This window comes from Equus caballus, chromosome 7 (assembly GCF_041296265.1).
Source record: "Equus caballus isolate H_3958 breed thoroughbred chromosome 7, TB-T2T, whole genome shotgun sequence".
In the NCBI taxonomy this organism is placed as follows: Eukaryota; Metazoa; Chordata; class Mammalia; order Perissodactyla; family Equidae; genus Equus; species Equus caballus.
In genome coordinates this window covers 28,436,740-28,454,708 of record NC_091690.1, presented here as the reverse complement: position 1 = coordinate 28,454,708, position 17,969 = coordinate 28,436,740, and the positions used below count along the sequence as shown (strand labels likewise).

At 45.3% G+C, this 17,969-nt stretch overlaps 1 protein-coding gene across 1 annotated transcript in view; it reads right to left on the bottom strand.

Annotated features, from left to right (window-relative positions):
• Positions 1 to 5,350: 5,350 nt before the first annotated feature.
• Positions 5,351 to 17,969, bottom strand: part of POU2F3 (POU class 2 homeobox 3) — a 71,986-nt gene continuing 59,367 nt past the window's right edge. The window contains exons 8-13 of the mRNA XM_023644227.2: positions 17,558 to 17,699; positions 15,792 to 15,928; positions 14,164 to 14,325; positions 8,855 to 8,921; positions 7,579 to 7,714; positions 5,351 to 6,632 (exon numbers count right to left, since the gene is read on the bottom strand). Coding sequence (XP_023499995.2) covers positions 6,593 to 6,632; positions 7,579 to 7,714; positions 8,855 to 8,921; positions 14,164 to 14,325; positions 15,792 to 15,928; positions 17,558 to 17,699 — 684 coding nt within the window. The 3' untranslated portion in view covers positions 5,351 to 6,592. The remainder of the gene's footprint in view (positions 6,633 to 7,578; positions 7,715 to 8,854; positions 8,922 to 14,163; positions 14,326 to 15,791; positions 15,929 to 17,557; positions 17,700 to 17,969) is intronic.

The following is a 17,969-nucleotide window of genomic DNA, read 5'->3' as shown; positions in this document are numbered from 1 at the left end:
ACACTTCATATGTGTAAAGTGCTTAGAACAACGTCTGGCACATGGAAGTGACTATATAAATGTTAATTATTGTTGTTATGTTACTTTGGGTAAATCCTTTCTCCTCTCTGGATCTATTTTAATACCAAGGAAAGTAAGTTCGAAGAGACGACCAAGCATATGTCTGGAGGCTCAAAGGGGGTTAAGAGGGCATCTGGCTTGGTTGATCCAGACAGGCAATGATGGGGTGCTGGGGGGCCCAGACAGTCGTAAAAGAGAAGACTTTGCACAGAGATGTGAGTGTTTAAGCCATGTCTGGGGAATAGTAAGTAGTCTAGTTTGGGTCATTTGTCTTTTCAATCCTTCAACAGTAAGGATCACACTGTTTTCATCTTTGTTTTCCTAGTACTTGATAAGAGGCAGGTACAATAAATATTTGCTGATTGAATGAATGGGAAGTGAGTCCAGAAAAGTATATCAGAAGCATATTTTGGCTCTTAAACCTCATTGATCATCTATACCACTTGGTAAGTTTTTTCAAAATACCCTTGTGCAGGCTCCACCTTGAAGATTATATTTAGTAGGCCTGGTGTGGGTCCCAGGAATCTGTATCTTTTAAAACCTGCCCAGGGGTCCTTCAGATGATCAGTCACATTTGAGAACCACTGCTGTTAGAGGCCCCTAAATGACTGATACCAGCCTAAGATGCCAGGCCGAGGCCTCTTATTATGTGGATAACAGGAAACCTACAATGTTATTGGGCAAGGGAATAATTTTGTCACCTTCTCCAAGCCGTTGCTACTCAAAGCGTAGTCCATGGACCAGAAAAATCTGCATCACCTGAGAGTTTGTTAGAAACACAGAATCTCAGACCCTAACCCCAGACCTTCTGAATCAGAATCTGCATTTTAACAAGGTCCCCAGTGATTTGTATGAGCATCTGGGCAGTGGTTCTCAACCCAGGTAGCACTATACCATCACCTGAGGAGCTTTTAAGTCTCCCAATGCCCAGACACACCCTAGACAAAGGAAATCAAACTCTGTGTGGGTATTAACCTTTATTAAAGTTCCCCAGGTGGTTCCAATGTGCAACCAGGGTTGAGAATCCCTGTCATACACTCAACTAAAAGCAGTTTAAGATGAATTGGAGAAGACAGCCTGTTACAAGTGGGTTGGAATGGACCAGATAAGAGGTAATGATAGCCTGAAGAAAAAAAACATGGAAAGATCCATCTCACTAAAGGGATAGTATGCAAATTTCAATCCTTTCCCCCCTGGTTTTTGTTGCAGTATTTTTTTCTTCTAGTATGTGAATCTGGAACTTTCTTTTTGCTGTCATCATTTCCCAGGAAAGAACAGAGTATTTGAGGCCTCAGGAGTCTAAAGGCTGAGGGGGTAACGGAAGGCGCCAGTTCTCCCAGTGGAGCCGTTATTGGCCTTTATCATAGGGTGAATGGGATTCCAGGTTCGAGCTTCATTATCTGGGATTAAATTTTATTTATTTATATATCTTTGGCCACAGTCCTTGTTCCATCTTATCAGATCGTTGGCAACAGTGGCATCTCCCAGAAAAGTTCTGGGCTGTTAGGGAGAGCAGGGGATAGGAAACTCCCCACCAATTTAGTTTAATAACAATGACAATGATAATCATAATCGCAATAATAACAGATAACACTTATTAATGTGCCAGGCATTGTTCTAGGCACTTTACATATACTAACTCATTTCGTTCTCACAATAACTCTGTGAGATGGATTTCATTGTTATGCCCATTTTACAGGTGAGAACCTGAGGCACAGAGCAGTCAAGGAACTCCCTCAAGGTGCCATGATTAGTAGGAAGCAGATTTGGTTATGAACCCAGGCAATATGGCTCTGGAGGCCGTGCTCTTAACCAGCAAGATATGCTGCCTCCACTCATCTAGAATGTCCTATGGATGCGTACTGTATTTTTCTGTGTGCACAGCTCCTAATCTCAGTGAAGGGCATTAGAAATTCTTTAGAGGTAAAAAAGGAATTCAGTTTTTAAAAATCTTAATTGCCTATTACGTACTAGTCACAATGCTAGTGATGGGGAAATGGAGAAAAAGAGACAACCTCAACTACAAGGAGCTCACCTCAGTCAAGTGGGAGAAGCAGAAGAGTCAACAAATGCAGTACATGAGATATGACATAAGCATTTAGAGTGCACAGGGGGGAGAGGCACAGAGGCCAGACACCTGGGGACTCAGGGCAGGATTCCTAATTTGAGTCCTGGGACCAAGCCAATTCTTAGGGTTGGACCAAAAGTCCTTGGCATTAGGAGCCTACAGCTGGGTCCACCTGTCTTGAGTCAACTAAAGATCGAAGTATGAAACAAAGTTTGAAAAGCCGCAGTAACGATCATTTTCTCCTTTCTGACCCCCTGGACAATGACTGGTTGTTGCCATTAGATTCTCTTGTGCCTGATTAGGTGCTGAAGAAGCTAATCAAGTTTCGCTTAAACTTCATTGGAATTATGAGTTTTATGAAATCACGCAGACATGAAAAGTAAGTTGGTACTCACTTTCAGATTTGACTCTATTCAGCAACTGTCCAAGTCAATGGACAATGGAAGCTACTGGAGGCTAAGCAGTTAGGCTACAATTCTGTTTCTTTCTTTCTTAAGAACCTAGTCAAATAGAGATCCCAAAAATAGACCCCCATAAATATAGTCAACTGATCTTTGACATAGGAGCTAAGGCAACATGATGGAGAAAAGATAGTCTCTTCATAAATGGTGCTAGCACAACTGGACAACCACATGCAAAAAAATGAATCTCGATACAGACCGTATACCCTGCACAAAAATGAACTCAGAATGAATCATAGACCTAAAGCTAAAATGCAAAACTATAAAACTCCCAGGAGAAAACATAGATGATTCTGGGTTTGGTGATGCCTTTTTTAGATACAACACCGAAGACACAATCCATGAAAGAAATAATTGATAAGCTGGACTTCATTAAAATGGAAAACTTATGCTCTGCAAAACACAAGATCAAGAGAAATAGAAGAGAAGTCAGACTAGGAGAAAATATTTGCAAAAGACACACTGATAAAGAATAGTTATCCAAAATATACAAGAACTCTTAAAACTCAACAGTAAGAAAACAAACAACCTGATTGAAAGATGGGCCAAAGACCTTAATGGATTCCTCACCAAAGAAGATATAGAGATGGTAAATAAGTATGTGAAAAGATGTCCCACATCATATGTCATCAGGGAAATGCAAATTAAAATAACAATGAGATACCACTACAAACCTATTAGAATGGCCAGAATCCAGAACACTGACAACAACAAATGCTATCGAGGGTGTGGAGCAACAGGAACTCTCAGACCTTGCTGGTAGGAATGCACAATGGTACAGCCACTTTGGAAGACAGTTTGGCAGTTTCTTGCAAAAGTAAATATACTCTTACCATATGATCCAGCAATCACACCTCTTGTCATTTAGCCAAAGGAACTGAAAATTTATATTCACACAACAACCTGCACATAGATATTTATAGCAGCTTTATTCATAATTGCCAAAACTTGGAAGCACCCAAGATGTCCTTCGGTAGGTGAATGGATAAACATACTGTGGTACATGCAGACAATAGAATATTATTTCATGCTGAAAAGAAATGAGCTATCAAGCCATGCAAAGACATGGAGGAATCTTAAATGCATATTACTAAGTGAAATAAGCCAATCTAGAAAGGCTATACAGTCATGCATCACTTAACAATGGGTATACGTTCTGAGAAATGGGTCATTAGGTGATATTGTTGCTGTGCAAACATCATAGAGTGTACTTATCCAAACCTAGATGGTATAGCGTACTATATATCTGGGCTATGTAGTACTAATCTTATGAGACCATCATCATATATGCAGTCCATTGTTGACCAAAACATCATTAGGTGGCACGTGACTATATACTATATGATTCCAATGATATGACATTCTGGAAAAGGCAAAACTATGGAGACAGTAAAAAGATCACTGGTCGCCAAGGGTGTAGTGGGGAGAGAGATGAACAGGCAGAGCTCAGAGGATTTTAGGGCAATGAAAATATTCTGTATGATATTGTAATGATGGATATATGTCGTTATACTTTTGTCGAAATCTGTAGAATGTAGAACACCAAGAGTGAACTCTACGGTAAACGATGGACTTTGGGCGATATGATGTGTCACTGTAGGTTCATCAGTGGTAACAAATGTACCACTTTAGTGGAGAATGTTGATAATGGGGGACGCTATGCATGTGTGGAGATAGGAGGTACCCAGGAAATCTCTGTACTTTCCTCTCAATTTTGTTGTAAACCTAAAACTGCTCTAAAAAAAATTGTGTTTAAACAAAAGGCAACAAATGAAAACCAGAGTCCTGGACAGTGCAGGAGATCAACTTTCAGCACTCACCTGAGCAGGATGTCAAGGTAGCCAGGACTGCAGCAGGAAAGGGTAAGCTCTGGCACCGAGGAGTATACAAGGAGGAGTGCACACAGGCATGTGCGTGTAGGCAGAGAGATGCACAGATGGGCTCATGGGGGCAGAGTAGTGCCTTGATTTACTTAAATCACTGCTGAAGCCTCCTCTTGCTGTCTCTGCTACATACGTAGCCCCTTTCAACTAGTTCTTTTCTTGAGAATGTTACCACTACCAGGAGGCCTTCTCCTACTTGATAAATGAAATATTAGTCTTACTATAAGCCCCATTCAAACATCAGGGACAGTTAACTCTTGATTTTTTATGTATAGGTTTCCCATTTGGATATTATTATTTGCACCCAATGTTTAATCCCAATTTTAGTTTTTCCCCATCAGCCATTACATTTTTGAAGGGTCTCACTTTCCCACATGTCAGTGTTTACCTCAGGAATGATAACTACTTAAATTTTTATTAACCTAAGAAAAACACAAGGAAAGCTTCCCTGCCCCTCAGTCCCCTCACCCAAAGTCACGGTGCATTCCAAAGCCAAATAGATTTGATTATTGAATTATCCTTTGCCATAAATATCTATTGCTTTCCATTGTGAATAGTGAATGATTGACCTTCATCATATCCGAGATATGAGCTGTCGGCCTCACCCTCCACCTGAGTCTCCGAATGACTTGACCTCAGACATTTACCATTCTCCCACTTACCAAAGGAGCCAATCTCTTGCCTACTCTGCCCTCAAGGTAGTTTAATCAAAAAGAGTAAGAAGTCTGAACTCTTCAGAGCCCTGTATTAAGGTATGTCATCTTTAGGATCAGTTTGGGGAGTAATAGACTTACTGCACCAATTTGAAACATTTTCCCCATCTCATTTCATTATATGCACTCACACCCCCTCACAACAAAAGACACAGAACAGCAATCTCGACCTCTTCTTATCAATAGTGGAATAGTTTACACCATCACTATACAAATTTATTTAGAAACAGATTCCTTTGAATCTCAACATTTCCTTGGATATGCAGTCTTTTTTTAAAAAAAGTTACCATTTCTGGAATGGCTTCATGTTACATCTCTACACACTGGCCCACAAAGAAGGAGATTAGAGATAATGTTCCCAAGAAGTCAACAAGGATTCCCAGCCCCCGTGGGAACTCCTGTGGGAGCTAGCACAGTATTTCACACTTTGGTATTTTTTCCTTTCTTTTTTTTAAAAGAAGATAAAATATTACAGAGATGTCCTCAAAATTCACACCTGAGTTAAACATTTTGCTGGAAAATTCCACATGAAGGAGAGAAGAACATAATGCAAAAACAGGAAAGGGCTATATACAGGTATTTTGCCAGCATAATTGCTGCATTTTGGCTTTTGTGTGCTTCCTTCTGCAGCCAGGAGAAGGAAGAGAGGACAAGATGAGGGGAAACACAGGGAAGGAGAGAAGGAGGAAGCACTGCTGAACTCTGGCCAGACGTAGCAGACAGAAGAGCACCTGTGGGTAAAGAAATGTGCCCAGGGACTGACGGTGGCTCAGCCTTCTGTAAAGAGGAGGGAACTTGGAGAACGCAATCATCGATGGATTTGGTTCTAGAAAAGGGAGCAGGGCTAAAAGGAAAATGGGGTGAAATGAAGATTCAGTCAGAAAACTCTGCTGAACAGAGAAAACCATCAAGGCTTTAGTGGAGACATCAGATTCAAATCTTCTCACAGATTTTTGAATCAGTTCGGAGATTGCGGCTAAGTTCAGAGTCAAAAGCATTGTCTCCTCTCCTGGTTGTTTGGCATGCCAAGCAAATGGCTGTCCCCAGAAGCCCACAGATGAGTTGGAGAATCATAGTAAGAAGTCCTTTCTCTGAAAGACTACGGCCACAGTGAAGCCATCTAAAATATTTAGAACTAGAGGATAAGGGCACAGATAAGGAGGAGGAAAAAGGTAAACTCCTAGGAGGGGTACATATTTCAAGAGCTCTAGGAGTCAGCACATGGTTCAATCACAGTTTGGATCTCCAGAGGTCCTTGCTCTTGAAGAAGGCAAGAATTTGGGTTCATTGATAGTGGAGATTCTCTGCCACTCTTCTGAAAGTAATCTTTCCATACAGAGAAGGTGTGCTTCCCTTCCTTCCAGTGGGGAATACAGGGCCAGGTGGAATAGGAGAAACTTTTTGGTCTCAGTGGAGGTAGGTGGGGTGATTCCATCGGTACCAAGATCTGGAAGGAAGAAGGAAACGAGTCAATCACGAAGCTGCTAATGTGATGAGGGAAGATGGGAATGGGCAGTGAGGGCTAACAGATTTCCTTCTGGAGTGAGAAAATGTTCTGGAATTAGATCATGGTGATGGTTGCAAAACCTTGTGAATATACTAAAAACCACTGAATTGTACACTTTGAAATGGTAAATTTTATGATATGTGAATTATATCTCAAAACAACTTTTTAAAATGTACACTATATTGTTTTCTCTCTTTTTTTGGTGGGGATGGTTGCGGAGCTCCAACTTTTTGGGCTGTGCAATGATTGGCCAATAAGAGCTGGCTACCTTGCTGAGTGGACAAGTGGATTCATCTCTTTCTACAAGCTCAGGGCTTTGATCTATTGCTTAACTTTCAAATCTCTGTTTTGCTCTGAATTAGGGAAGAATCTCCTAAGGCATCTGCTCTGAGAATACTGTTTAGAGTAGATTCTTTGGCCCAAGAGGCTGCTTTTCCCACTGCATCCCAGGTGGGAGCGTGGGATAGGGAGCAGCCTCACTTCCCTCTCTCGCTGTGCCAGCCACACTCAAAGCTCAGGCTCACATCACAACACCCGAGAATGGGGTTGCTGGCATGAAGTGGAGCACTCCTAAGTCCAGGGAAGGACCTGGCCCTTTCTGACAGGAGTGTATGGAAATTTCCATCCTCGAAGTGAGGATGGAAATTTTGGCTTTGTTGACATCAGCTCCTTGCCAGGACTGCTCACTGGCTGAAGCTTCTCTTTTAAAGCCCACTCCCTAGGGATAAAGTCCAGTCTGGCTCTCTGTCTGTCCCCTCCCTGTCAACTCATTCCTCTTTTCCAACCCAGTGACAAGCTTTCTTTCCCAAGGTATTGACCCAGACACAGCTTCTCCCATGCCCCTTCACCCTTCTGGGACATTGCTGTACTCTGCCCTCCATCTTACCCTGAAGAGTTAAAACTGGAGGAGGAGTTCACTGTTGCTTTGGAGTTATTTTGAGATGCAGTGGGGCTGCTGGCGTGGAGTCCTGAGCCAGGAGACGAAGGGCTGCTGTTGTTCCCAGGGGAACAGGATGACGTTGCTGAGGATGAAGAGAAGCAAAAACAAGGGGAAAATAATGCAGCTGGGTCCTGGGACCTCATGACATGGCCCTTCAGACTTGTATCCCCCAAGGATCTCACTATCTCCCTACTCCCACTCATCATCCACCTCCTACCATGTTAGCATCAATGCCCAGCCCCAGAGGGGCCCTCATCATAAATGCTTTCCTTAGCCCAGGCCTTGGAGAGGGGCATGGCTGGTTCTGCAAGTCCAACACTTGCCAAATGCAAAAAGGACAGATGCCAAAATCATCCTACTATGGGACACACCCTGGGCTGGGCATATGCAGCCCAGACCAACAGGCGGGACAGGAAAAAGAACAAGAAGCTTTGGAAAGGAAGAGAAGAGGAAAGAAAGAAAAGTGCTTGGGGAGGAAAAGAGAACCGGAGAGCATAACTAAAGATTGCCAGCCTCTCTAGTGCTCCCATCTCTACAAGGAAAATATACATGGTCTTCTAGACAGAGCACAGCCAGGAGTGAGGAGATCTGAGACTCAGTCCCCAGCCATTCACTAAGTAGCTTTGTGGCCTGTGGTAACTTGCCTCACTTCCCTGAAACTCATTTTTGACCTCTGAAAAACGGCAGATTTGGATTAAACTGAATTCTTACGTTTGAGTTTCCTACACAGCATTCAATGGATAAGGTGACATATTTTACCATCCAAGCTAAGATACTTTGAAGAGTGGAAGGGAGTGCTATTGATAATTATGTCTGGACAAGAGGCAGACACTGGGATTGTCTAGGCATATCCAGACCGATGGTCACCTATCTAGTTCTTTGAAATGCTGTAGGTACTTTTTGAAAAGCTGAGTTCTGTAGAAAATTATTTTGGAACATCCTGCCTTCCATACAGCTCATTTAGGAACATATAATGTACTTCGGTGCTGAGAAGTGCTACAATTAAAACAAAATAAAAAACAAACACTGGTTTAAACTTTGCTTATTCAGCATTTCCCAAACTTACTGGACAGATCACGGAAGTTTTTTTCTCCTAGCACAGATTTTAATATCCTTTGAGATACAGTTAGGGAATGCTGACTTAGGTAGGTATCTTCAGTCCTAATATTCCACTATTTAAAGGAATTGTGATGTTATTCAGAAACCTCATTTTAAAGCTCACCTGTTCCAGGCATAGTGCTGTGGACGGGAGGGACAGAGAGGGGGCCCAGAGACCCAGACGGAGAGACCTGAAAGGCAACAGAAGCTTGTAAATGTCCATTTCCACTCCCTTCTCCAACCTTGGGTGATTCTCCCAGGATGCTGGGTCCCAGACTCTTCAGAGACCAAGGCTCAGCTTCCTTCAAGATTTCCTAATCCCAAATCTATACTCCATCCCCCATTTCACAGGAAGGCCTCTGGACCACCCTGCTGGACCATCCAGCTGTAGCTCTGCCCTGCTCCCACAGCTCCCTGCTGCTGACACCAGGCCCTGCCTTCCCTGTCGTACATCCCTGGCAAGGTTTCTTTGGCATTGCCAGGTTGAAGGTGCCGTGCTTGAGTGCTCTGGCTATGAGAAGGACACTCCACTTGGATCCTGCTGTGGCAGACACTGCCACTTGGCTGCCTATTTTCCAGTCCCTATTTCTTCATTCCTAAAAGCCTCCTGCTTTTGCTCAGGGCAGCAGAGTGCTTGGCCCTACCGACCCTGTTTCAGGCGTCCCATCCTCATGCATGAGTGGACCATCGACTCTTGAGACGACCAGAGAAGCTGAACTTCAGTCTCTGAAGCTTTTCGTTTTGCCCTGGAGACCTCACAGCATCATGAACTCTGAGATTTGGAAGGGACCTGAGATAATCTGGTTTAACCTCCCACAGAGTTCAGGAATCTCCCGTCAGCGTCACTATCCTAGAACAACCTAGAACAAGATGTAACACAAAGAATGGACTTTGTAGCCTGGCAGATCTGGGGGTGAGACCTGGCTCCATCACTATCTATGAGACTTTGGGCAAGTTACCTAACTCATTTCTTATCCTTAAAATAGCAGTAATACCTCCCTTATATTTTCTTTTAATTAAGACTTAATGAGATAATGTCCATAATGCTTCCAACTCAGTGCCCAGCACAGAGTGCTGGCTTGTTAAATGTTCGTTTCCTTCCTTCCTGAAAGAAGCTGTCAACTGCTGTGTGTCTCTAGACACTGTTCACCTCATCATTTGACCTGAAATCTGCATACTTTCCCTCTCTCTTATTCTTCTCATGCTGACAGAGGAAGCTCTGATCAATGTTTTCAAAGAACATTGAAAGAAGTTCTGCTCAGGGAGCTGTGATTTGCTATTCCTCTCCTCCCCAGTTTGGAACATCCCATCCCAACAGGATGCGGCATGTACTCATCTCCAAATTAATGAGCAGGGGCTTCGGCCGCGTTCATGTACCTGTCCTTTTACAATGAGCCTCCTCAGTAGGCTGCAGGCCCATGAAGGGTGGAGCCAGGTGTAGGGCAGTGTGGTAAGAGATGTTATCAATAATCTCCCTCTCTCTGCTCCTCCTCCCTTCCTGCTGCCACACCCAAGAATTTGTTGTTGTTTTTAAATAAATGTATTTAGTCATTATGACCAGCTTCTTCCATTTCCTTCTGGAGACAGGCTGTGCATACACAAGCAGACATATATATGGTGCCCCCTTTTTAATTTTTTGTATAAATAGTAGCATTCTGCTGACATTGGTCTGCACCACCTTGGCAGTTTTGTTTTTTTTTTTTCTTTGCTTAACTGTATATCTTGGAGATCATTTCATATCAGAAGAAGAAACCATGTCCTGGTCCCAAAGAGACTGTCCCAGTGAGACCTGAGGAGAAGATAGGATCAAAACATTTTTCTCTGTTCTCTTTCTCCATGACACCACAAGTATTAATATAATTATTTATTTAATGTCTTCCTCCCCGACTAGGCTGTTAGACTTCGTGAGGGCAGGACGACACCTGTGTGGCTCACTACTCTATCCGCAGTGTCTACCACAGTCCCTGGAACTTTGCAGGTGCTCAGCAAATATGTGTTGAATGAATGATGAGAATGAATGAGGCTCCTTCCAGGCTCCTCCATGCCTCCCACCACTCTTCTCCAAGTTGATGTCTTGGGTTGGGGTTGAACCCAAGCGGCAACCTACTTCCCATGTACTCTAAGCTAAGCAGCATCTTTAAAGATTGCAAGGCTCTTAGGACATGGTTCAACTTCCTTAACACGGCCTACAACGCCCTACTAATCTAGCCTCCACCTACTACTCCAGTCTCCTCAGTCACTCTCTCTCTCCCTGGGGTCCAGCTCATTTCCAGCCTCTCTGCTTCCTCTCCCACCCACCCTAGCCTCAGGCTCTTTGTGTAAACTGTTTCCTCTGCCTAGAATGTTCTTCCCTAAACTCTATCCTCCCTGCATTACCCAACTCAGACTATTCCCCATTAATGTCTTCTACTGTCAGTTCAAGCATCATTCTTCAGAGAAGCCCCTGACCCCCTGGACTAGGTCAGGTCCCTCAAATACCTGTACATCTTCTCTGGAGACTTCATCACAAATAACATTAGTTTAATGTCTATTTTCCCTCCTGGACTGTAAGCAAGGGATCACATGTGTCCTGTACACCACTGTATCCCAGTGCCAAACGTATGGTGGGTGCCCAATAAATATCTAAGAAAGGAATGATGATTGAATATCATGTTGCCTCCAACTTAAAATTTTCAATGGTTCCTCATAGCTTTGAGGATAATTTAGCATCCACGACCTATCATAATCTGGCCCTCATTAAACTCTCTGCCTTAGTCCCAACCCTTGGCTGCAGCCAGATTGAAATGCTTGTGCTTTCCCAAATGCATCACGTTGTGTTATAATTCCATGCCTTCTCACAGATCGTTTCTTCTGTCTGCTATGCTGTCCTTCTGGCTAGCTCTGAATCTATTCTTCAAACAAATTAGGGGATCAGCCCTCCCAGACCCCATTCTAATTTGGGTGTCTTTCATCTGTGTCCCAATAGCACTCCCACGAGGCTCCTGACCTCTACTTCACCCCTCGCATCTACTTCACTGCAATTTCTTGCCTTTTCTGGCTCCTACTTCTCAGTTTCTTCCCTTGATCCTCTTCTTTTGCCCATCCTTAAAATGCTGGTGTTGCCCAGTGTTGAGCCCTGGACTTTCCTCTTTGCTTCCCCCCTGCAAACTCCATAGGTGAGCTCCTCATCACCCAGGATTGCAACGCCCACCAGTATGCTTATGACTCCCAATCCATATCTCTATGCTGGCCTTCCCTCCTGACCTCCAGGCCCATCATTCCAAGTGCCCAGGGACATTCCCACGTGGGTTTCCCCTAGGCCTCACCGTACATCATAATGATGTAAAGAACAGAAATCATCACTTTTTCCTACTCCCAAACCAGTTCCTCCACCTGTGTTTGCTTTCCCATCAACAGCACCACCATCTACCCAATCAGCCCAGCCTGAATGCTGAGAGTCATCCCAGAGTATTCTCTCTCCTTCATTGCTCTCCCTGCCCCCACCCGATTGCCAGTGTATTAACCAAGACCTAATAATTCTACCTTCTAATTATCTCCTGAATCTCTCCCATCGCCCTCATTCTTACCACGTGGCTCTGCCTCAGCCCTCATTATTCCTCTACTGGAATAACCACAGTCATGTCCAACTGGTCTCCCTACAATGAATCTTGTGATTCTGAAGACACACTTTATACTGCAGTCAGAGCCATCATTCTGAAAAGCAAATCTGAGCAGGCCAGTGCTCTGTTTAACGTCCTTCAATGACTCCTCCAAGACTTCAAGCTCCTTAGCATTGCACATAGTCCCCTCAGTCCTGCCTTTGCTGATCTATCCAGCCTCTTCTTCCAGCATTCCTCCACGCGGAACCACCTGCGGTTTCATGAATGTGCCATATATTCTCCCTGCTGCATACCACTGTTCTCATCCTTTCCCCTTGTGAGAACGCCACCTCCCACTTATTTGCCTCATCACTCCTTCCTGTCCTTTTAGACTCAGCTCAGGTACTAATTATCTCCTTGGGGAAGCTTTCCCTAACTACCACCTCCCAAGGCTTTGTTAGCTGCTACTCCAAAGTTCTCCTAGAGAAATTGTCATGTTGTTTATCATTTGTTTATTTGTCTATCCCCTCTGCTAGGCAGTGAGGTCCTCTGGGACAGGGGACAAATATTATTTATTTGTGTATGCCCAGCACTCCACACAAAGACCAATATAGAGTTGATAGTCAAATGTTTGGTGAAAGTATGAACAATGGTGTAGTTTTTATTAAACAACTATGTCCCACCCTGGACAAGGCTGAATCTCACCCATCCTTGAGTGCTGAAAGACTAGAGGACAACACCATTATCCCCAACTACCTTAACTTTCCAACCATCATCATCCCCAGGGATGGAGAAGAACCCTCCCATGCCTGCCTACCAGGCACTATCTCTCTCCTGGATGTAGAAGATATTTCCTATTCTCCCAACTTCCAAGGCTGCCTAAACTGCAAATTATTCCCAGCCCTGACTTCTCCCCTGAATGCCAGAACCATAGATATAACTGTCTACCTGCTACTTCCTCTCAGATGCCCAGGAGAGGTGTCTAGCTTAATACGACCAGCTCCAAATTTTTAGGTTTCCCCCTCAAACCTCTTCCTCCTGCAGGCTCATCATCTCAAAAAAATGGCAGCACTTTCTAATCAGTTGCCCAGGCCAAAACCTTTGAAGTCCTCTTTGCCTCATTTCTCATACTCTGTATCTGAGCTATCAGCACAACTTGTTGGCTCCATGGTCGAAGTATATTCAGAATCCAACCACTTCTTCTCACCACCATGGCTATCGCCCCAGCCCAAGCCTCCACTGCTCTCAGCCTGATTTTTGTAATGCTCCAGGCTCGTCTCCTGCTTCCACACAGATTGTTCTCCACACAGCAGCCATGTCAGCCAGCTCAGGCTTCTCTGCTGAGAGCTCTCCAGCAGCTTCTTATTTCACACCAACTAAAAGTCAGGGTCCTTTCAACGGCCCCCAAGACCTTGGGCGGTCTGCTCCCTGCTACTCCTCTGACTTCATCTCCAACTTCTTGCCTCCTTCCTGGCTCTGGCCCAGCTTACACTGGCCTCCTTGCTGTTCCACAAACATGCCAGGTCTTTTCACTTGCTGGTCCCTCTGCCTGGAACACTCTTTCCCCCAGATATTTCATTCCCTTTCAACACTGAGGTCTCTGTTCAAATGTCACCTTATCAGAGAGGTCCTCTCTGACCTCTCTATCAAAAAAGCATCTCCCCACTATCACTTTCTATCCCCTTAGCCTTCTTGATTTTTCTTTAGATATTTAATATAAGCATCTATTTGCTTATTTATTGTATGCCTCCCTAAACTTCCAAGCCCCATATTCCCCAGAATGAAGAAGACTCTTTGCCTTCCAGGCATCATCTTCCCCAGTGCTTGGCAGGCAACTTGGTTCCCGGCCACTCACCAGTCGGGAATTGTAAATGGGCGATTTGATGGGTGTGGCCGTAGGGCAGTTGATTCGCTTCTCCTTTTGGCGTCGGTTGCAGAACCAGACCCTCACCACCTCCTTCTCCATGGACAACTGCTCTGCAATCATGGAGATCTCCTCTGAGCTGGGTTTGGGGTTCTACAGAGACCAAAGAGATAGAGGGCTGTCAGGAGGAGAAAGGAATAGGGTCAAGAATCGGGGATGGGGGACAGATGTTCCAGAGAAGCAGGATAGAACAATAGATGCATCAAAAGCTTTAGAAGCAGACCTAGAACAGAATATAGGCTTTATCACTTACTGTGTGTTTTAGGAAACTTTCTTAACCTCTCTGAGCCTCAGTCTTATCATCTATGAAATGAGAATAATAATGCCTACCATATAGGATTATTGTGAGGATTGAATGAGAAAATGTGTGTGAAGTGCCAAGCACAGGCCTGACACTGAGTACAGGCTTTATAAATGTAGGTTCTTTTCTGTCACTCCTTCCTTCAGGAAAAGTTCTGGAAAGAGGGGTCCATTGATGAGTTATGTGGGGCAGGAAGAATCCCCAGAAGCTGTGCTCCCCTCTGTGTTCTTTCTTTCTAACCTGATGATATCCTTCTCCTGTGTCATTGCTGCCTGTCCTACCTCAAAATAGGAAATCATAAAGCTAAAACTCATGGACCCATCAAGACTGTGGAGATTATATGTATCTATCGATCACTGTCTTCTTCTGACCCCTCCCCACACCCAATCTTTGATCTCAGCCCCTTTTCCTCCCTCCTTACTCTTGTGCTCTGAGAAACCTAATCAGAATGAAAAGCCTAGCTCTTGTCATCCTGCCAGGAGAATGCAGCCACAAATCCTTGAGCCAGATGCAGTGGAGAATCTGCTGGAGGGGCGGCAGTCCTGGAGGCCTGGAGGATGGACCTGTGTGGTGTGGATGGAGGCTCTGGAGGCTGGTACCTAAGGGATCCTGATTAGTAGCTGTTTAGACCACACCTGTTTTCCCCTCTTCTCTCCCCCATCTCCCACGGAACACATAGCTGGTATTATTAGCTTCCACATACTGGCTCAAGAATATGCTTTTGCTATAAGTTCCAAAAAATGTATGTATATAGTATGGTCACAGGTATTTAAATGTGTGTGGAAAAGGAAATACACGTAGACGGCATTTGATGGTGGATTTTTTTTTCTACATTGTGCATTTTTCTAATTATTTACAATGAGGCTTTATTACATTCATAATTTGAAAAATACAAAACAATTTATAGAAAATAAAGAATTTATATATAATGCCCTGGCTTTGCTCCCTTTACCTCAACTGGATACATAGATACACCCTCTTCTGGGACCCTATCTCCCATTCTTTAAATCTCCCAGTGAGAGAGACAATGGGCCCCAAATAGATGTCATGGCAAGAAGGGTCAGTGGAGGAAAAGTTCCTGGAACCTGAGATGAAGGGCAGCCTCGAACACCTGGGGATGGAGTGTATCTTTGCTTTCTAACCCTTTCCCAGGGCAGGTATATGGTGGTGAGGGGTTGGTGTCCAGGGGTCTGTGTGAGCCTGCTCATGCAGCTGTGGAAGTTGGCCCACCCGCTTCCCCCCTGAAGAGGCCACTCACATCTTGAAATCTCTTCTCTAGAGTCAGGCGGATGTTGGTCTCGATGCTGGTCCGTTTCTTCCTCTTCCTACCGAACACTTCGCTGAGGGTGGGGTAAGAGCTGGGAGTGCTCATGGAGGGGTCTGACGGAGAGGATTCTGTCGGGAGGTGAAAGAGCAGAGGAGGCTCAGAGAAGGGAACACATGGCTGGTTCAGGCCCTGTTGTAACGGACTCGAGGTCCAATGACCTTCTTGGTGGGTTCTGCAGTGGCATTTTCAGGACCAGCCCCCTCCCCCCAGCAGGAGAGCCAGAAGAGATCAAGAATCTTGCTTCTCTTCGTTGCTCTGGGCAAAGGTCTTCCATGACTCCCAGAGCAGTGCCTGCAGTGTTTGCGGTCATGGTTCAGGGACGCCAACATCAGCGCCATGTGTAGGTGTGAGTGGGTGCAGGCAGAGCTCCTACAAGTCACATTTGTGAGTCTGTCTTTTACGAGTATGCCTGGACGTGAATACCAAGTAACATGTGAATTGGCGTTTTGAACTAAAAGCAATGGCACTTGGTGGCAGAATGTTGGTGTTGACGCCATTTTCTTTTTAGTGTGTTAGAGCTGAGGCTGTAAGATAGATAGGCAGGGATGTCCCTCAGGAAGGATTCAGGTGTTAGCTGGGGCATCACACTAGAAATGATCTATAAGGTCCTTGCCCAAAGACCCTAAGACCCTCTGATCATATTTCTCACTTCAGTGCTGCAGTAAAAGTAGCCCAAGGGACGGCCTGTCAGGGGGACTTCCGAGAGGGTAACACCCGTGGCTGCCCACCCCACCCCTTCCTCCTTCTCCACAGTAACCACTAATCTACACGTATCTATTTCATAGGTCCCAGCCTTGGCACTGGCTCTGCTCCTTCCCTGTCTACCTAGACCAGGTGCTCTCAACCGGGAGCGATTTTGCACCACCATCACTCCCCCAGGGGACATTTGGCAATATCTGGAGACATTTTTGCATGTCTCAATGGGGGGCAGGTGCTACCGGCATCTAGTGGGAGGAGACCAAGGATGCTGCTACATCTAAATACCCTACAATTCACAGGACAGCCTCCCACAACAAAGAATTACTGGCCCAAGATATTGATGGTTGAGAAACTGTCTCATGCTATTCCCTGACACCAACTCTTCTATTCAGTATGCTAAACACTTTGCCCTCGGCTTACACCCTTGACCTCCTGGGAGGCCTCCCTGACCACCACGTGTGACTGAATCTCCTGCAAACCCCTCTCCTGCTGTAAGGCTTTCCTGACCAGTCTAGTTCACAGTAACTCCCTGCCCCCTGAAAACCTACTCAAGAATTAGCCAGGCAGAGATCTTGTGTGGTGCCTGTCGCCTCCCCCTCCCAGCCATGAGAACCCACTTTCCTGTCCCCCGACCTAGACCTCATCCAGACTGCAGTCTCGGTAAGTGTGTTTCCCCTGCAGACCCAAACTTCGTCTCTCGTGAGCTGTCCTGAGGTCTAGGCTGGGTGGGTCTGGGGCAGGGAATGGAAAGGGGACAAGTCTTCATGGCCAGAGACCTAAAGCCATGTCTTCCAAAGGGCTTTATGAGTAACGAAGCTGACATTTTCATTTCCACTTGCCTGTCTCCTGGGCCTCATTTCTCAGTTGGTTCCAGACTCAGGAGGAGAAGAAAGGGGTGTTACGTATCAACTGCCTACAGCCCCAACACAGACAAGTCACTAGCCCCTTCCCTGCAGAATCCTCTAGGGCACCAGCTGTCCTCTGTCCCTGAGGCCTACCTGCATCGTTCAGCCACTTCTCCAGCAGTGGCTTCAGCTTGCACATGTTCTTGAAGCTCAGATTGAGGGCCTCAAACCGCGAGATGGTGGTCTGGCTGAAGTCGTTGCCATAAAGCTTTCCCATTGCCAGCCCCACGTCTCCCTGCATGTGGGGATTCAAAGGGAGGAACTTGAGAGACAGGCTCCTTCTCTTCTTCGTCTGCACCCCCTACCATCCTAGCACCTATCATGCACCCAGCGAACCTTCAAGCACTCACCCATCACCTCGCCCCTTTCCGGGTTTTTCCCTCTAAGATGGAGAATTGGTCTACTTCTCTCCCTAGACTTTGAGTGGGCCTTGCCTATGTGCCTAGCTTCTAGCCTGGCCCTCATTCCTCTCCCCTCCACCAGCAGTGTCTTCAGTTCCCCCACC